The sequence below is a fragment of the Alligator mississippiensis genome, chromosome 4 (assembly GCF_030867095.1).
Source record: "Alligator mississippiensis isolate rAllMis1 chromosome 4, rAllMis1, whole genome shotgun sequence".
In the NCBI taxonomy this organism is placed as follows: Eukaryota; Metazoa; Chordata; order Crocodylia; family Alligatoridae; genus Alligator; species Alligator mississippiensis.
The window spans coordinates 76,192,291-76,213,875 of NC_081827.1; the positions used below are offsets into that span (position 1 = coordinate 76,192,291).

At 42.2% G+C, this 21,585-nt stretch overlaps 1 protein-coding gene across 5 annotated transcripts in view; it reads left to right on the forward strand.

Moving 5' to 3' along the window:
- The window catches only part of NAV3 (neuron navigator 3), an 878,534-nt gene that overhangs the window by 709,119 nt on the left and 147,830 nt on the right, over positions 1 to 21,585 (forward strand). For all 5 annotated transcript variants that reach the window (XM_059726114.1, XM_059726111.1, XM_059726112.1 and 2 more), the window contains 2 exons: positions 12,621 to 12,729; positions 13,089 to 13,472. In XM_059726114.1, coding sequence (XP_059582097.1) covers positions 12,621 to 12,729; positions 13,089 to 13,472 — 493 coding nt within the window. The remainder of the gene's footprint in view (positions 1 to 12,620; positions 12,730 to 13,088; positions 13,473 to 21,585) is intronic.

Sequence of the window (21,585 nt, forward strand, 5' to 3'; positions counted from 1 at the left end):
GACTTCCAAAAGGTTTTGTAAACTTATTTAAGGGCAGAACTTGTCCATGGCTTATTATTCATAAAATCATTTTTATGAATGCTTGTGTATCCGTCTGCTTGAAAGACACTATAAAAATAAGAATGATGATAAATTGGTAGATTACCCGGGTACATTTTTTCCTTTAGTCCACACTAAAATTAGCACTTTTGCTATCTTTTGGGTAGGTTGAACACTAGATTGTAATAGAAGAATGCCTTAGCATAATACTGACCATTTCAAAACCTCCTGTGTCATTTCTTACATGCTTAGTGTTTGCTTGTGTACTTGGTTATGTTTCTTAGTTTGTGTCCATACTTTTTTGTTAGTCTAAAATGGGAGAATGAGTTTTACAAGAATATTTTTCAATAAATAAATCTGGGAGTCCTCTAGTTTTTAGTCCAAGGTACTTTCATATTATACCCAATAGAAACAGAACGTATCAAAAGGATAGGTTAAAGTCATAATTACAAAGGAATTATTGCAGTAATACAAAATGCCTTGTGCTACACATTCACACTAAGGTCATTTATATATTTTAGGAAATTATGATACTAAATTATGCACTTTATGCATTCTGGAAAAAATAATATATATGATCAAATAATTAAAGATTGTATCATGAGGCACGTAAGGGGTCTGAATTAAGATTACATGGGGAATTTAAATCCTCACATTTCCTAACATGTGAGTGCTTGATTCTGCAACTTTAATAATATTTTTCAATTAATTTTTTTTTAAATTAAATTGATTGTATAGCATGCTGTTTTTTTTTATTTTGTTATTTTTTTATGCTGTCACGTGGCACTTGGTGCTGGCTGCAACATGCACACTAGTTGGCTGCGGAACTAGATACGTTTCTCAGATTGTACCCCTGTGCATAAAATGAGTGGCAAGCACATTACACATTTTTCTTTTGGATTTTGTGGAGAGATCACAAGAAGATTACTATTTAAACTGGTGGACAGGCTCTGCCCTCTTCTCCTCATTGCATGAGTGCTACATCCATCTTCACATTATCTTTAAAAAAGCAGCAGCAAAAAAAAACAAAGAACGGGGTGAGGGTGGTCTTTTGGCTGCCTGCATCATGGAAAGAGATTAGACTTCATCACTAAATCTGTTTCTCTCTTGAGAACAGGGCTGGATTTCCTTAGTTTGTTACATTTTAACCTGCCTTCCCTGATGAGCATGTCAGTTTCTTTCTGGTAAACTCTTTGTTTGAAGAGATTTTTCTTTAATTTCCTTTTGTATTTGTTTTTTGGGGGGTTGTTTTAATTCTTTGCTTCTCATTGCCCAAGAAAAATACCACCCCACCTTTGTTGTTAGGAAGTTGCCCCTCTTATTTTTTTCAACCTACCTGCAGTAGCATTTGTAAATGAAGAAAGTAAAAAAGCAAAGACTGCACTTTGGGCTGCTTTTATGCTTATCAGTTAACCAGAAAGCAAGTATGCAGTACAAGTCATGTCTCCCTGTGTTTCCCTAAATCCCGGATTGGAGAGTGGGGCATGTCAGTGGTTACATCCCAGTCTGGGTTTCCCACATTGAAACATCTTACAGGCATACGGTGTAACTGACATAACCAGTGTGTTGATATGAGACTTTTCTATATTTATATTTGTATATCTTTTCACAGTGTTTTATCAAATTAATTGGTCCTAGGTAGAAGTCTGTGTTTCAAAGTTTAAATTAAATTCAGCTATTGTGCTTATCTCTGTTCTGATCTCCTAATTCCTGATAAAATATTTTTTTCCCATTGTAAGAAGATATATTTTAAATATAGGTCTGTACTTTGGTGATTTCTTTATTTATATATATATATATAGATATATAAGCATTATTTACCATTTGTGAATGTTATTTCACACTTGAAATTAGGATGCTTTATAAGAAAATTAGTATTCTTTCCATAGAGCATTGCATTTAATAGGTTTCTTTCTGAAGGCTGTGAAACCTTAATTTTTATCACAGCTTTATAATTCTATAGTAGTTTTTGAATCCCAAGTAATAGGATATTTTTTTCCCATTTTCTTTTTGAAGGAGCAGGAAATAAAATGTTTCCCTTAACAAATCACTTACTGGCACAAAGTAGGTAGTATTAGATTTCATCCTTTAGTTTCCTTATACTCTTAAATTATATTTTTTCATTCACAGCAGAAATTGTAAGATTCAAGAGCCATTTGCAAATATGCTTTTTTCTGCCTGCATAGGGGGTATGGAAGAAACAGTTTGTCATTCTTACCTTTTAGGGAGAAATATAACATTTCACTGTGAGCTAGGGCTAACACTGTAGCATCCCAATTCAGGTGAAACTATATCTTCAAACCTGTGGCATTGTAAACTGGGCAGAGGCTTCTGTGTCTCCGGTTTAATTCACCAGGATGTTTGCTGCCATGGCAGCCAGCAGCATCCACTGCAGTAGTAGAGAAGAGTCATAGATCTGGGAATGCAGGTTGAATACTAAAATGTAAGAAGGCTTGTGCAGAGCTTTGCTTCAGTGGTTAATTTTGGCTCTTATTGAGCTCTGACGTGTAGGCTGTACTTGCAGCTCTGTGTCAGCCCATCTAAAGTAAAGAGCAATGCACCGGGATCAGTCATGATCTGGTGAGGTGGCGGGGGGGAGCACGAGATAGTACTTGTGCTGTACTTCGGATTTCAGAACACAGCAGCCATAGACGGAGATGCAGGCCCATCACTCTGATGAGACTGGTGATTGGATGAAGAGGGGAAAACACAGTTGGCTTTTGGGATTACTACTGTGCTGGAGCATAGTGTTTGATCAACTCTCTTCTGCTTGAGAGAAATTCAAGTCAAAATGCCTGTAAGTATTTCAGTTTAATGTGACTGGAAAGAAGTGGTTGAGTGCAGACAGCAGTGTGAATTTAGAGAAAATGACTGTGCCTGCCTAGTCATTTCCAGTACACTTGCTGGATGCTTGAGCTTTGCTTTTCATTACAAGAGCAAATATGTGCTACATAGGATGTGCATTATGCAGCTCTGAAAGGGTCACATCTGAGATCTGCTTGAAGATCTGAGCTTCTCTAAAATAGGAAATATGAAATCTAGTTAAGGTGAAGCCTTATTTGAAAAGATGCAACGACCTGCCGAGCTATCAGTCTTTAAAGGCAAGGATGTTACAAGAGGATGCGCTCGTCTCCAGAAACAGAAGTCTTTGACCAATCTTACACTTATCAGTGAAGGGGAAAAGAGGCGATACTCCTACAGGGAGAACTGGTTTGGAAATGCCTCAAGGTCTAGCCAGAATTACCAGGAGAGAGAGGCTGAAGTTGGAAGTAGAAGCTCACTTTCCAAGTCGCTCTCAAAGTCGGTGCACCTTCTTTACCACACTGGCAGTACAACACCCCAGGATCCCACTGCGCTACCACCTGCTGGAAGCAGCACATTGTATAGATCTGGAGGCCAGTTTACAGATGAAGACTTTGAGATTGGTAATGATGATACAAGCAAATCCGATGATGAATATGTGTCCTGCAAATCAAATTTCACTGGCAAGAATTGGATGGAGGAGGAAGAAGAAGGCTGCCTGCGTGAGGGGACTGCCCAGTTGGATGAGGATGTCATAATGACAATGCTGGGGGACTTGGAGCAAGTACTTTACACTGATATATTAGGTAAGCAAACATCTGTTTGACACAGGAAAGGGAAGAGTGTTATATAAGTGTTGAAACATAGCTACCTGGAACAGACTTCTGTTGTTAACAGTAATGCTGAGAGACAGAATTGGGTTTATTTGCAGTAGTATTTAAAATGGAGTTTTAGTGTATCCCTTTCTTGTCAGCTTTCTTTTAACTTTAAAAACTGTAGGAATGAAGGCTGTTTTCTAAATCTTTTTTGATAGCTACCCCAGTGGCAATGCAGTGTGAGAATAATTGAGCATAGCTTTTTTTAGCTATTTAAAAATAAGGTGAAATGTGTAAGTGCCACCAGTTTACTCATAAATACTTTATATCAGTTTTAGTAACTTCCCTTATTAATCTAAAATTAGGACCTTAACAAGGTTTGTTTTAAGTTGGCAATATCATGGCCTACTTACAACTTTATCCGCACATTTTCCCTCCTCCCTGTAGGTATTCTTATCCATATACGTAGAACTGTGGGTGCTAACATTTCACATTCTTGCTACATCAGTACACAGTGCTGAGCATTTAAAATCGTCAGCCATAGGTGCTTCAAAAGAATATTATGATTATGCTTATACTTTTCATCTCTCATTCCTTGGAAGGGTGGGTTTTTCAAAGTGTTCATTTCAGATGCTTTGTTCTGTTATATAGGCAGACGGTTGAATTATATACATCTTTTCCTTAGGATACAGTTTTTATCTCATCCATAGATTTTCTCATGGTAAATACTTGGACTCATATTCAGTTTGAAGATTTAGGATGTGATTTATGAAGGATGTTTAATCTAGTAAAATTTTGTCATGTAAATTGACTTAGAAATCAGATATAGTCTTAACTTCTGGGACAAGGAGAGACAGGTTTTTATCTTTGGATGGTGATTAGGGGACTGGCAGTGAAGGTATCTGACTATACCAGATGCTGCAATTAATTGGCTGCATGACTCTGAGCAAACCCCTGAGCCCCAGTTTTTACACCTACAGAATGGGGATAATTATACCATCTTTTGCCAATTGCTTTGATATCTAAAGATGAAAAATCCTATGTGGAAGCTCATCATTTTTTTTTTTGAATCCTTTATTGAAAAGGATGAAAAAGTAGTACAGAAGTAAAAATATTATTGTATTATTATCTGCTTCAGACATTAATTATAGATAGTGGAATTACCATTATCAGAATAATTGATTAAGCATTTTAAGGTAAGCATCGTAGTTGGGTATCTACAAGTTTAAATTACCAGAACAGTGATTTCTGTAACTAGTACAACCTTCTTTGAAAAATCACATTTTGATTTTCCTTTTGGAGGAAGAGGGTAGAGAAGAGAGAGTGTGTTTGTAGATACTTATTGAGAGAATAAACAATCGTGAAATATATGATAGTGAATCTATGATACAAACAAGTGTTTTTGAATAGATACATTAATTGTAAGTGGCAAAGCCAAGAGCCTGTTGAACAGATTATACCTAATGAGTAATCTGTAATTATGGTTGATATATTTTGCAGGAAAATATAGTCTAGAAATTTTACAGTGTTTTGATTTTTATTATTTTTTTTACTTATTCCATTTTTCTCTTTTTCTCCATCTGCAAAGCTCTTTTTGTTTTGACCCCTGGCTGACATTATGCTTAAGACATGATTACCCTGTTAATCACACCATGTATAGTAACCCTGCCACACATTCAGAGAATTAACTGCATGACAGAATAGGAAACTAGCCACAAAATTATTCCATAAAATATGTGCAGTATTTTTATAGCTAGTTTCCATCATGACATAAATCAAATGTGTGGCAGCACAGCAACAAACCAGAGCTGGTCCCAGCCTCCAGTGGGATCCTGGGCCTGGGACTGACAATCAGCTGATTGTCAACCCTGGCCCTGGTACTTTACAGGAGTCTGGAACCATCTCCAGTGTTAAGACAGAGAATCCCAGCTCTGGGACCACTCAGGGTCACACCAGGCTGTAGGCACATGTCTTTCAACTTGCCATGTCAGGCAAGTAGTAATGGCACCATTGGGATTTAATCTGTGGTTCCAAGAGCATGGTTCCTGCCACATGTGTTATGGCAGGAGGTGCGAAAGCTGGGATCAGGGATCAGATCCCATTGCACCATTAAATGGGTCTCAGTGGCTATCAGGTCATCGGGGCTAGACCTAAAAGCAAGAGAGAAATTTAAATTGGTACATTTTAGAACCTGTAAAAAATGTACAAGTTCTTTCCTATACCTGATATTGAAATGCTAAGGTCAGCTATCTGGTTGTTCTGAAAACATGGAGCACACTTTTTCCTGGCCAGTTCCACCATTGAGAACTTGCAAGAAGTACGACCTGTTGCATTTTCAGGACAGACTGGACTGGTGTTCTGAGCCTTGACCAGTGTAAACAGAAGGGAAAAATACTGTTTTCTGAAAGAAAATGTTTGCAATTTTGTATTATGATTTTTATTGCAGTCATACATGTACGCCCCATTTGAGGATCAAAGATTCATTATACTGTTCATTGTACATATTTGTATTAGGAAAGGCAATTGCTTCTCCAAAGAGCTTACAGCGTATGCATACAACAAGAGATATCAGAGAGGAGCAAGTGGGAAGGACCTGTGAATATTAAATACTAGAGTACCTGTGAATATTAAATACATGAAATGTTAAGAAGATGGTGAAATAACTGTCTTGTACTTGAATCATGTTTCTTGGTCCTTTTAAGTATGTATATATACACATGTATATTATATATATTCAGATATCCTCAGTCCTTCAGACATGAAAAGTATTGTATTGCACATTTCAAGAACAGCCTTAACTCCATCAGGAACTGAAAATCTTTACAAGTGACCAAAATCATCTATGCACACTTAGGTTCAGATCCAGCAAGATACCTAAACCTGTTCTTAACTTTTAATATGAGGAGACTTGATTTCATTAGGACCACTCAAATGGTTAAAGTTAACATGTATAAACATGTACAAAGTAATTAATACAAAACAACTGCATAGGCAGACTTTTAGTGTACTTAGCTGGTACTGCACATCACTTACTAAGGAGGAAAAAAAGTATCTGTGAATTAATTTTAGGTGGCTCCTGGAACCATTAACCCCTGGGTTGTCTGTGCATTAACATACATCACTAGTTTTAAGCACATTTTAGGCAGCTTTAGGTTGTCACTTCAGTGCAGGTTTATCTCTGATCTGTGTTACCCAGTTCATGTTTCATCAATATAGGACCACTCCCCACCGCATGCTGCAGTCCTCCAGCATCCCAGGATGCAGTTTTTCCCCTCCCCCATCTTCCTGTTCTATGTGGACAAACTTTCCACCCCCTGAATTCTAGTGCCAAAGGAGGGTGAGGAGGGTTCTGGCACTGATATAACTCTCCATCCTGTCCCAGGGGGTGTGACCTTCCCACCCCCAGGGTTGCAAGCCTGTGAAAACAGCCTGCAGAGCACATGCCAGCTAGCCAAGTTCAAAGGGCATGGACAGGTCCAGGAGTGATACCTAAGGAGGTCAGGGGGGGAGCAAGGTAAGGGACCAGATTGGGTCCCCATGAGCTGGGGCTTCCTTCCTGGAACAGTAGCTCTTGAGCAAAAATGCCTTCTCTCACCACTCCCACCTCCCAGCCACCCCCCACACTCCAATCCCAATTTATTAAAACATGAGACTTTCATTAATTTACTTTCTCTTTATTTCTTTTTAAATTCTTTTTTTTTTTACTTCTTTTTATGTTATCCTTCGATGACTGGCTGACTTTATTTTACCATCCTTCCCCCATCCCTATTTCCTTTCCACCTCCCATTTCATTGTCCATCCCCATCCCATTAACTTTCTACCTCCTAGCTTCATGTTTCCGCCCCCCACCCCCGAACCCATCTCTCACAGACCACCAGCTAGATCAGGGATAGAAGCCTGTCTTGGCTCACCAGCCCTATAGAGGCAACTCACAGCTGTAGTTCCTAATCAGGCTTCTGCTCACCAGCTCTCTTATGGCAAATCATAGTTGTTTAGGTGGGGGACAATCAGAGAAGGTTTTTAGCCTTAAGGTGTGGCTGCTTCAAAGTTGAGCTAGCAGTAACTTGGATCCACATTTGAGCAGGTCAAAGTGCAACATGTAATAAGGCCCTTAGATTATTTTGGCCAATACCTTTTGGCAAATAATTGACTTTTCATTCCAAAAGTTGTCATTTGAAATTTTCATGCTATAATTTCATTCCAAATTAGAACAAAAAACCTGAGATTTCGAAAATTTCTGATGGAACGCAAATTTTGAAAGATTCTGATTCAGGGAATTGTGAATATGTCATTTTCTTACTGTCAAATGGTTTGATTTTGAAAATGCAGAGAGCATAATATAAGCATAAAGAAATTAATTATAGCAGGTTTAAACAAAACAATTTTAGTGTGGGGAAAAAGTAAATACTATTTTATTGAAACCAAAGGAAAGGACTAAATATTTTGGTTCAGGATTGAGTGAAAATATCAATTGGTATGTCCCTAAACTGTTCTATTTTAATTAAATTGCTTTTTCCCACAGAAGGTTGTAACATAAATATATTTGTAATTATATTTACAAATATCTGTTTTAATTATGGACTTAGGGCTAAAATCAAATAGACAGTGTAGCTGCCTAAACTTGATTTAGAAATATAACTTAGGGCATCTTTACATGTGGTCAGAGATGGAGAGGAGGGTACTTTACTTAGAGTGGCTCTGAGAGCTGCTGTAATTTAAATGCCCACAGCATCACATGTATTCAGCATCCCATGCTTGAAAATGGTGGCCAGGGGTGTTTTAATGAAAGCTTGTTTCACCATTTTGAAACACGAGGATGCTGAATATACTTGACACGGAGGCTGCTGGAGCATGCTAATTAGCACACTCCAGCAGATTTGCAGCAGACTCAGTTAATCAATTAATTAGCATGCATTGGAGCAGAGGTCTGTCATATGTATATGTGAGGTGCCTCAGGTAAAAAAAAAAAAAAAATACAGTCCGAACTGACCATGCTTAGTGGCTGCAAGAATGCTTTGACACCTAGATTTATTGGATGTCTCCATTTTTGCCTGAAAAAATTGCTAGACACCTACAGTTTAACTACTGTAAAATGCATAAACAGTCTAAGGAAGCAGCAAGAGGGAACTTGTTTCTGTTGCCTAATGGTTATAGCATTCCCTGGGGTGGGAGATTTCTTGTTTTCCTCAGCCTTGCTGGCAGAACTCCTTATGCAATAAATCAGTCATTGGCTAAAAATAGAAATAACCTTGGCCATATGGGTCAGAATGCATAAATCTCCATTTCCAGGAGAGTATCTTCTTCATGGGATGAGTCAGGCTTGCTGGATGTCCTTTCTGCTCCATTATCATAGTACTCTTGCCTGTCAATAGGCTAGCTCCAATAGGAAGCATGCAGGGGCCTATCTCCTACCCAGCCCAGTGAATAGCCTGTTGATTAGGACATACTCCTGGGAGGTGGGAGATACTTGAATACTTCCAGGTTGGGGAAAGCCTAGAGTCTGCCACTGTCTCCCACCTCCTGGGGAAATATTTTTTGCTTTCTGGCGTTATTTAAGAGCAAAGGTTATGGGAAGAGGGCATATAATGCTTTATTCCAGGGGTCAGCAATTGTCAGGAGCAGTGGGCACTGCTGAGGGGATTGGCAGCACCAAGCACTGGAACATGCATTGCAGGGTGAAGAAGGTGCCCCTTGCTGCCATGGGCCACTGTTGTCAGTTAGGATGTTCTGCATCAGATTCAGCTAGATATATCTCCTTGTGAGTGACAGATACATAAGTTCCAAGGAGGAACATGTACTAAAGTTGTCCCTGTGCCTATTCTTCCTATTTGCTAGCTTTAGGTGCCTTCATGCTGAATAAGTAGGTAATCTGGATTGACTCTGGGAAATATGTAGGTTTCCCCAATCAGTGGATAGAAAGCGAAGCCACCTAATTTAGGATTACCCTTCTGGGGGAAGAGGCCTAAGTAGTAGTACCTGCCCCTTAGTCATCTCCTGCTTGTTCTCTTTGACCCTTGTAATCTACCAGTGATATACTCCCCTTTCTTTCCTCTTGTCCTAAACATCCCATTACATTTGAATTGGTCTCAGATGGATTGGCCTCCTCATCCTGCATCTCCAAGTCGCCTTTCTTTTTCAATTCAGATCTCTTTTATAAACTTGCCTACAAGACTTGATAGGCAACAAAGGTAAAAACAACATGCACAATAACAGAAGTATGAAAAGGTTTACATGCTTCACTGAATAAAATTAAGATTCTGGTATTGTCATCATATCCTTTTACTCCATATCCTTTCACTTCAGTGTCATGTTTAATTTAGGCTGATACTGACAGATACAGAATCAAATCCCACACAATTTCTCAATGCTACCAGCATCCCAAAATTAAATTATAAAATTAACTTGTATATATCTGAGAAAGTGCAAAAGGTAGGCAGGGTGACACCTTAGAGTGGTGATTTCCAACCTGTGGTCAGTCGACACCTTGGGGTGTGCAGACTGTGTCTGAGGGATCCACAAAATATGACTATGATCAATCAAAAGTATGTGCATACCATACTTACAATTCAAAGAGGTCAGCACCTCCATTTGAAATTTCCAAAGGGGTCTGCACCTCCTTTTGAATTTTTTTAGGGGTCTGCAAATGGAAAAAGGTTGAAAACCATTGTCTTAGAGACTAACTCATTCAGAAAGACATAAGCATTTCTAGGAAGTAGCCTACTACATCAGATGCTATGCTATGATGCAGTATCTCATGAAGTAGGCTGTCACTTAAAGAAAAATTTGGCTCTCTAAACAAGTTAGCCTCTACGGCCACAACCCCACAAGCGGGAATGTGCAGTTTGTGGCACTTCAGAGCCTTTTGAGGTGCTTTGAAATGCACATGGCACTTATGATTCCATTCATCACGCTGAAAATGAGGCAAAAGTAGATATTGGGAAATCCTGGCAAAATTAGATGCTAGGAAAAACCTGCACCAGAAAAAAATGGGGTGGCACACATGGCTGCATCATGTGCTACCCAAAACCAGATTCTGGCTGGCCAAAGCCAACTCTGACTGCTGTCCAGGCTCTGAGTGCCTGGATTACCACTGCTGCAGCCCTGGGGGGCCTCCAGAACCCAAGGTGAGGTTGCTGGGGCCAGCCCAGGTGCTGGCCTCAGCCTCCCCTACCCTCCCCAGGGCAATTTGCCCTGTGCCAGAGCACACATGCAGGAACAGGCCTGGGGACAAGTAGTAGTGGTACAAATATGTGCTGCTGCTAGTTGCCCCTGGGAAAACACATATTCCCACTTGTGGGGACACACCCTAGGGTGCCACTCTCCCTTGCTTTCTGCCTGTCTTCAGACTAATACAGCTATATAACTCACTGTATCAGAGGGATGGGGATTCTGAAACTTAGAACTGAAAAATATAACGTTTTTTTAGCAGCAGTACAGTCTCATCACTAATAATGATAATTGTGGTTCCTGAGTAGAATGAGGTTAATAAAATGAGGAATCAAGGCATAAAATAATCATTGCTGAGAAAAGGAATTTTCACATAATGTTCAGTATTATATAAATTGAGAAGAGAATTATGTTTTTTCCCCACCCTTGTTTGAAGCAGCAGACGTTGGACCCTGCCAGAAGCAGTATATTGGGCCTGATAAACTAAGCATTAGATTAAATATCATAGATTTTGTTTCTGTATTCTTTAAGGTTTCAGTCTAGGAGTGGGGGAGGGAGGGAATTAAACATATCTGTAGTAATTAAATATCATTATGCAAAGGAAACAATGATACAAAAATAAAGAAACTGTAGATAAATGTGATACTTGATTTTAATAAAGTATTTTCTGTATTTCTGTTTACTTTAAAATATCTATTTGATATTTTGTCATTATATATTTATTTTAATTTTCCAATAGACTTAGATGCTCTCATTTTGTGATGCAGTGTTATGACACATGCCCTTTCTTTTTGGTGTGGTGAAAAGAAGGTTTGAGTCTGAGAGAAATTCTACAGACATTGACACGAAGGGCCAAAACATAGGTGGTTATTTTCGTCCCCTTCAGTTCTTGAAATCTGTTAATGTATACTTGATGCTTAGAATTAGACGCTTTGTGTTATCAGCTTCCTGATGGCTTGCTTGCAGTTTGCTGCAGACAGTATGAAGAAGCAGGGAGAGGGAGATTGAAAATCTCAGTATCATCAACAGATGCATGCACTCTGCACAAGCAGTCCTCCCTCCCCCCACCCTTTGTCTCGAAGTGCTAGCTGGGCAAAGCAAAGCCTGGAAAAGACTGCTTCCCTCTCCCACTCCCCCTGCAGGCACACCTCAGCTGGGAACTGTGCAGGCAGGGTGGGGGTTTAAACCCCTGCCTAATCGGAGTGTCCTGCTGGGGCCTGGCCACAGCTCCCCTCAGCTCAGCACTATGGAAGGGAAAGGAGGACTTGCTCCAGCACCTCCTGGCTTCTAGCCTGTGCCACTGCAGACATATGCCTGCATTTCCTGAGTGAAAAGTGAATGTCTGCCCACTTGCAAATCAGTTCAAGCTCTGCCTTTTAGACTAACCTACAAAGAGTGAATCAATTGAAGCTCAAGCTTTTTGAATGTCTGTCCCTAGCTCCTAACTCCAAGTATAATTCATGGAATTGAGGATCTGTAGGGACACTTAGGGTTTTTAAAATGAGTTTTTAACCATCACCAAAACAGGTGATTATTGTATGGGTGTGGAGTATTATTGGAGGGTTGAGCATTTGATTGTTTTATGGGGGTAAATGGATAGGCATACTCTGGGAGCACATATGTTCACATTTTAAATTATATCTATAATATGTATGCATTCATATATGTATGTATACTCATAACATATATGGTGCAGATAACAGCTATGTATGCCATATATACTTATTCATTTGCACACATGTACACAAGAGTGCACACACACAGAGAACCTATATTAATACTGTTGTTTTCTTCTAGGGGAAGACCCCGAAACAAGAAGAATGAGAACAGTAAAGAATATAGCAGATCTGAGACAGAATTTAGAAGAAACTATGTCCAGTCTTAGAGGCACCCAGATAAGCCACAGGTATTATTTTTTGCATAGACTGCTGAAATTTTGAACTGTAGAAGAATGTTGATTACCAAGAATATCAGGCTTGCTGTTAAAGTAATCCAAGAGAAACCAAACATTGAAATATTGTAACTGCATTATTTTTGTGGTTGGGGGTTTTGTCACAGTAATTTGGATATAAGTGTTCTGTTTATCCTTCTATTGAAAGTGTCTTATATAGCTTTTGTAAGACTAAGCAACTTTTAGTGAAAAAGATTTTGGGGTTTTTTTTTAGTTTTAGTTTCCAAACTTCTGCCATCTTTTTAACCTTTCTTCTTTTTTATTTTTTAGAAAGTGAGTGGCCACAGTTCATTGATTTCTGTTTTGTTTGGCAGCACCTTGGAGACAACTTTTGACAGCACTGTGACAACTGAAGTGAACGGGAGAAGCTTACCAAGCTTGACGAGCCGATCCACACCAGTGACTTGGAGGCTAGGTCAAGCCAGTCCTCGGCTGCAGGCAGGCGATGCCCCATCCTTGGGTGGTGGTTACCCTCGCAGTAGCACTAGCCGCTTCATACACACTGACCCTTCACGATTCATGTATACCACACCTCTTCGACGAGCAGCTGTTTCTCGCCTTGGAAATATGTCACAGATTGACCTAAATGAAAAAGGAAGTGGTGATCTGGACATGTCCTCTGAAGTTGATGTTGGGGGTTACATGAGTGATGGGGACATTCTTGGGAAAAGCCTCAGAACTGATGACATCAACAGTGGGTAAGAGACATTTTTTGCCATATGAAACCCTAATGAGGCACAGGCCAAATTAATTGGATTTTTAAAATAATTTCTTTAGTAGGAGCAGGGGCAGAGTCTAAGTGGCATTAATAAGTAGTGTTTATTGGCATTTTCACAATCGTCTGGTGAAATCCAAGCTTTATTCCATTCTGCATCATGCTTAGGATTTTTTTCAGTAGTATTCTTTCAATTTTTTTAGATGACAGATGTGGTATTTTTGGATGGGGCTAATGAAGGGCAGTTGCTGACAGGCCTGACTTTCTCTATTTGCATGACAGATGCTGTCTATTGTAGCTTTGTGCAGCAATCCTTTAATATAGTTCTTCAACTGTGTATATCATTTCTGACCCGTAGGAGTACTCTTTGAGACAGGAATATATGAGTCACTACTTTCTTCTGGTTTACCCAGAAGCATAGAATGGCAATTATTTTTATTTTTGCTGACTGTTTTTGTTTGTTTGATTGATTTTTGAGAACTGGTCTCAAGCTAATGCTGAAAGGACTCTGCTATACTTGTTGCACATAGAGGTTTTAAGTCCTGACTTATTACCCTGAAAAACTTTTGAAGTTTTTTTTTAAAAACTAATCATGTTCTTGGCTAATTCATATGTACACGTAAGAAAGATTGTTTTCTCTAGGGTAGCAGACAAAACCCCTGTGCATATGTGCTACTTGTACATTCCTGAGTAAAGTACTTTAAGAATCTTCTATGAGTTCTGGAAATTCCAATGAATAATTTAAGGGGGGAAAAGGCCTTGCTTTCATTATTATCAATATCTGAATTACTCTTCACTGCTTCCTAATTTACAAGGTAGTGTATGTTAGGCAAAGTGCAATTCAAATGGTACCTAGTGTAGAAGGCATGCTATTTTGTGGTGATCTTAACAGAACATCAGAAACCTTTAGAAGACCTAGACAGTTTGGATAAATTGGGCTTTTGCTGGTAAGATGGAATGAAGATGAAGACTGAACTACTTCCAGATAAAGGTTGAAGCATGTTGACAAAGCAGTATGCTATAACAATGCTTTAAGTAGGCTGTGGTTTTTTCAATGGCTTTTCCAGTCTAATGTCTACATGCCTTTCTGTGGTGCATTAAAAATTGTTTCCAGAACAATTTAAGCTATTAAGCTGTTTCAGCATGCACACAGAGCCATGACATGGGAATGATTGGGCAGTGGGTGGTGATAATACAGGATGTACTAATCTTGAGCTATGTTGGCCAACAATATCCACAATATGGCATTGTTGGCAGATATGTAGAATCATAAAAATCAGTGTTGGAAGGGACCTCAGGAGGTCATCTAGTTCAATCCCCTGCTCAAAGCAGGACTGTCCCCAACTAAATCATCCCAACTATGGCCTTATCTAACCAGGTCTTAAAAATCTCCAAGGATGGAGATGTCAGAACCTAGCTGGGTAACCTTTTCCAGTGCTTTACTACCTTCCTAGTAAGAAAGTTCTTCCTAATACCTAACCTAACCTAACCTAACCTAACCTAACCTAACCTTTCCATGCTGCAATTTGAGATTGTTGCTCCTTGCTCTGTCATCTGCCGCCACTGAGAACAGTCTAGCTCCATCCTCTGTGGAACCACCCTTCAGCTAGTTTAAGGCTACTATTAAATCACCCTCAGTCTTCTCTTCTCCAGACTAAAAAAGCCCAGTTCCCTCAGTCTTTCTTCATAAGTCATGTGCCCCAGCTGCCTTACCATTTTTGTTGCCCTCCTCTGGACTCTCTTCAATTTGTCTACATCCTTTCTGTAGTGCAGGGCCCAAAACTGGACACACAACTCCAGATGTGGCCTCACCAGTTCTGAATAAGGAGAATAATTACTGCGCTTCATCTGCTGGCAACACTCCCACCAATGCAGCCATGTATGCCGTTAGCCTTCTTCACAACAAGCATGCACTGTTGGTTCATATTCAGCTTATTGTCTATATAGGACAACACATATCCAGGATTAAATAGTGACATGAAGAGAAGAAGGAGAAGATGGCACTCAGAATTATATAGTTGAGCCTGCTCTAATCAAAGTAAGAAAAAGAAATAATGGGAAATCTGATGCTTTGGTGCCAGGTTTCTGTAGTCCACTAAGCTCACACCTGAAAGTTTTCCAGGAGTGAAACCAGGCAGAAACAGGAACTTGCTACAGGATACATGGTAATGTGTTTAAATTGCAGGAATACAGATTTAGATTAGATCTCAGGAAGAAACATTGGAAATGTAACAGGAGGGCAATGGAACAAGCTTTTTAAGTAAATTGTGGAATCCTCTTAATAAGGGGTGTTGAGAAAGAAATGGGATAGGCATCTTTCTGGGATGGTTTTGGAATAGCAAATCCTGCTTCTGTGTTGTGAGTTGTATGGGATTTCCTCAGGGTCCTCTCCAATCCTATGATTCTGTGAAACCCCTTTTTCCATAAAGAAAAATATAAAGTATGATTTCAATGAGTGTAGGGCCTCATTAAAAAAGAGAGGAGCCTTTGCAGTGCTTGATGTAAAATGCATTATTTAGTTTATTACATTAGAAAATGAATAAAGTAATCTTGTTTTGTGATTTTTGCCTCACATCTGTAATAATGATAACTCAATGTGCAGTAAGTAGCTGTGTGCTCAGCTAACCTTTTTTTAGGTACAGTAGATGTTAAAAACAAGTTAATAAGCTCTAAAAATTCAAGATTCATTGGGGCATGTAAAGTCTTATCTCTCTTCCTCTCTCCCATTTTCAGTTTAATTACTTTAAACACTTGGGGATAAGAATCCAGTAGTAATTAGAAATTAGTGTGAGAAAGTTCTGTTTCACATGTTAAATCTCAACACTGAGGCAGAGAAGCATTTTCTTATAAACTAGGTTGTGCTTTAACCACAGTTGTATTTAATGTGTAATTCCACAGCCACAGAATTTGCTGTATAATTTACCCCACTACACAATTTAGTCCAGAATGTAAGGTTTTGTTTTTTTTAAAAAAAACACCTCTATGTTAAAAGAAAACATTCAACATGTGAAATAAATGTAAGCAATGTGGTTCTTTTTTGTGCAGTTAGTTTGAAACTAGGGGTTGAGAAAATTACATTTTCTATGATGAACTGCAATGTAGTGGAAGAGTTGGTGTTATGGACATTATCATGTTTTAATTTGAAAACAAACAAACCCTTTGTGTAATAATAACCCTTGAGGCTGTTTCAGAATTTTGATCTAATTTTTGCTGTGAAGTACATGGGACCTTATATAATCAACATATGTAACATATGGCACTTAAGCCCATTTAAACGACTTGTGGCAGCATTGTTTTCAGCATAAGTAGATCCTCCAGTGGCATATACTTAGCATAGCCATTTCCATGCCACCTTTTACCAGGTGCTAAGTACAATGGGCATGCATCCTGATAATTTTTAATGTTGTAACAATCCTACGGGCCAGAAGAAGTTGTCCTCAGTGAAAGCCCATGGGTGGGGAGGGGCTGGGCCAACATGAATCTGTCCAGAGATGGATTGAATTAGGGTGACCACCCGTCCATAGGTGATGCATAGGGGGTGCACATGCACCCCCTGAGAGTGCTGGTTCCCCCCCCCTCCCCTCCCGAGAGTGAGCACGCTTGGCTTAGGTGGTGGGCAGGGGGGCAGGCAGACTGCTGGTGCCCCCCCTAAGAAGTGCTGCTGACACTTCCAGGCTCGGTATCCGACCACTGGGGGACCCTCTCCCCCCCCCCACCACTGAGACCACTGCAGCTGCCCTTTCTCGGCCTGCCCTTGCCACCAATGTCAGTACGGCCACCTGCCGGTGTTCCCCACTTGTCACCACCATGCCCCCACTGCTGCTGCCACTGCCACCTGTGGGCAGTTGTCATACCACCCCAGCCTTGGGAGGCATGCGTCGCTTATGCACCTGTCCCTTATTGGACAGAACAGTCCTGGAATGGGATCAAGTCCTGGTCTTGGGCTGCACAACTCCGGGACAGCATTTGTCTCAGTTTTGCAGCATTGTGCAGGAGGGATCCAGGTTTCCCCTTGCAGGCTGGCAGCATTCCAGCCTGCTAGGGCTGCTTGGGGTTGCTGGGAGTGGGACATGGGGTGCCATGTACATATGCACACCTGCACACATGCATGTGGCCAGGAAAGTGCTGGGCAGCCTGGAGAGCAGGTCCCTGCCAGTAAGTCTCTGGTGGGGATATGGGGGGGGACAGATCAAGGCCTCCATGGTGAACAAGGGAGTAGGGGTGGGGCTGGGCACACTGCCCAGCCTGGATGGTGCATCGGGTGCCAGGGCCATGGTGAGGAGTGGAACAGCCACAGGCAGCTCATCCAGGGGGCATGGGGGAGGGAGGCTCTCTGCTGCTGCATGCACTCCCGGGGGGCAGCATGGGGGGGCATGTGCCCCCCAGATTTGTGTGCAGGGCAGGTGGATGCAGGCTGCCTGCTGTGGCCTTGGGGCTCCTTACCCTGCTGCCTTTCACTTGGGAGCCCTACACCACCATAGCAATGCACCCCCTGCCCGCCCGGCAGCATGGAGTTGTTCCCCCACTGCTGCGGGCAAACAGGGGGTGTGCAGCCAGCACAGGGCTCCTGGAGGAAGGAAAGTAGGGCAGGGAGCCCAAGGCCACAGCACACAGCCCACATCTGACCTGCTCAGCTCTGGTTCAGTCGTGCTGCCAGCAGCGGGGGAGTGGAAAGGCACGCATGTGTCCCACATTCCAGTTTGGAACAAGTGATCACCTTAGATTGAATACAGTCCTGTTTTGTGCTGTGTCTAGAGATTGGTTGAATAGCCCTGTGTTGTGCTATGTGTACTATGACTTAAGCTGTAGTGTGGTACTTGAGGCTAGGTACAGATGTTAAACTTATTGTACGGTAAGTGCACTACAGCCATAACTGAATAGATGGTCAGGGCAGATAGAGCACTGTAAAAGTGGTGTATCCTGCTCTAAGATAACCGTGGATGGATGTAGTATTAGACATCAGCACTTTATGTTAGAGTGCTATAATGAACATCTGTACCAGATCCCATCAAGCCTCACATGCTGGCAACCAATGGAGCTTTGCAGCACCCCTGCCCACCCTCTCCCCCAGGCCCTAGCCTCAGCCAGAGATCATCTGATGTGCTGGAGCATTGGGCCAGCCCCACCCCTGGGTTGTCATTGCCAGGAGTCAGTGAGGCCTCTGACCCCTGGCCCACTCATGTGCTCCCTTCAGTTACCACAGATTTGGCCACACAAAGAAAACTCCTTATTGCTGAATTTCTCTTTTCATGGGAGCAGTTGAGCAAGTGCTGAATGTGCTTCAGCTGGTATTTTGCCTTTGCTCACAGTTAATCTGTTTTAAGAATTGATTCATCTGCACTGATTTCTGGCAATGGGCAAGTTCCCTAATGGATGTGAGACTTTTGACATAAAATTGTGTTTAAATCCTGGCTATTTAACATGATTCAGAATGGCATCCAGATAAGTTTGGTGATGAAAATGCCTCCTAAATCCAGCCTCTACCAAGGTACTTAATAGTTCTGTAACACTGTCAAATTGTTTTGTGCTTTTAAAATGCTGTTTCAGAGTCCCTGGTATAGACAGGAACTGCAATTCCTATTACTATAAAAAGTATATTTGAACAGGCCCAAAATGTACAGCAGTATACCTTACATACAAATACTGGGACGGGCAATTATTTTGGGTGGAGGGCTGCTTACTGAGTTTTGGCATGCCATCAAGAGCTACAAGGGTAGCTCCATCCCATGGTTGCCACCTTTGAACCAGAAGTCCCACCCCTAACCTTTGCCACTGGAAGTCCCTCCCCTCCCCCCGAGTACTCCGTTCAGCAAGGGTTTGTCATCTTGGAGCCAGAAAAATACCAAATTATATTCTAAAAATCAAACATCTACTAGAACATTCATTAATTTCATTTAAAAAAAAATTTGTCCTGATTTACCTATGTTTGTGTAGTGCACGTAGAGGTGATTGCACAATAGTTTAAAATGAAGTCTTACTCTTGTATATTGTGGGGCAGGGATATAGGTTTGTGGGTATGTGGGATGTGGGGGAGGGTGTGGGGTTTGTGGAAGGTGGATAGGCATGGGGGATATATGTGGGGTGGAGGAGAATGTGGGTGTGTGGATGGGTATGGGGTGTGGGTGGGTATGGGGTATATGGGGTTTGTGGGGGCTTGTGAGTGTGTGGAGAGAGGGTGGCTGGGGAAGGTTGTGGCATGTGTGGAGGGGGAGGTTTTGCCCACAGCATTGCTGTGGCAGGCAGAGCCCCCCCCCCCCCCCCCACAGAACTCCTCCAAGCCCAGGCTCCATGCTCCTGCCACTCCTGGCCCTGGGGCACTGACACAGCCCCATGCTCCCACTTGTAGCCACTTCCCCCTCCATCTGCCACCACTGCCTTTCTGCTGCTTCCCCGTCCTTTCCCAGTACCCATCACTTGCTGCTCTGGCACCATGTCCCAGTTGCACAGCTGAGACCACAGGACACAGCAGGAGCCATCACATGGAGCCAGCTGAGAATTGCAGAGGCCAAGCCGGCTTCTGCTGTGGCCTGTGGTCCTGGCTGGCACTGCAACCGGGAATCATGAGGTGCCAGAGCCACTGGTGGAGGGGTGAAGGGGAGTGGTGGCAGCGGCAGGAAAATGGCTGTGGCAGGCTGGGGGGGTGAGTGGGAGTCAGTGGGAGGGCGGAGTGTGACAGCTGGGCAGGTGCATGGGGCCACACCAGTGTCCCAGGGCAGTGCCAGTGGGGCCCAGTGTGGGGTGGCAGAAACATAGGGTGGGGCCTGGCAGGGGCTCTGGAGCTGGGCTGGGCTGTGCCAGCAGGGAGAGGGGGAGCCAGTTTGGCTTCAGAGCCCCTTTCAGCTTGTGCCTTGCGCTCCTGCCACCCCCACTGGCCCTGGCCCTGGGACACTGTCACAGGCGCCGTGCTCCTGCCTGACTGTCACTGTACTCTCACATGCCAGCTCACTGCCCCTTCCCCACTGACTGCTGCAGCTTGCAGTGCTTTCCTGCCTGTGGCTGCTGCCGCTCCTCTCCAGCCCCTGGCTGGCCACTCCAGCACCACATGGTTCCCAGCTTCAGTCCTGGGACTACAGCAGCCAGCTCGGCACAATCCTGAGGACATGGGCAATTGTCTGTGGTCCTCCCCACCTCTCCCCCCACCCTTCTTATCTGGATTTCCCTCCAGCAGAGGGAGGCAGGAACAGCCCCATGGTCCCAGGCCAGAACCCTCTGCTAGTCAGGGGCTTCCGCCTGGGGGTAGAAAGGGTGGGGCTGGGCAGGCCTTGCTTCTGCAGCTGCTGAATCCTGCCGGCGGCTTCCCCTGGGTCTTATTCCCCCTGGCTTCTGCCATCTTTGACAGGCAGCCAGGGGCAGATAAATAGTAATTTTCTAAGGTTTTTAGGGGCCCCGGGGGCGAGATAGAATGGCCTAGCATATTTTGCCTGCCCCATACTAATATGTAGCATCACTATTTCCCAACTTCTCTGGGGAAACTGAATATACATATATAATATAGAAGATGAGAAGTACTTGCACTGTCTGTGCTCAATACATGATGTAGGACCAGAAACCCATGAGTCCAGCTCACAGACACAAAGTCCCAGAAGCCTTCGATGAATTTAATAGCCCATAAAGAAGTAGAGAGTGTTTCTCTGTTCCCATTTCTTGAAGTCAATTTCTAATAATTCTGATCACTCAAGTAATGGTTTGAAACCACGTGCACTTGATAGAAAGCTATTTCAGAAAGTCTGTTACAGAATTTGAGGTATGCTGCTCGGAGTTCGACAGATGTGTACATAGAGCAGCTGAATCCAGGAACTCTGTTTTTTTGTCAAGCTCCCTACATTTTTTGTTTTATTAGTTGCTTTTCCTGGCTATATCAATAATAATATTCAATGGTCTTGCTAGCTTTAGCGGAGCATTCTTTTCTTCGAGCCACTCAGAAGTTGCACAAAAGCCCTCTAGGACACAGTGCCTATGATGTTCTCCTTAGGAAACACCTGAAATTCTTCAGTGGGAAGAAAGGAAATTCTTTCTCCACCTTCCCAATCTGCTGCCTGCAAAAGAAGCAGTAATTTTATTTTCCTTTCTGAGCCCAGTAGATTCACTAATATGTT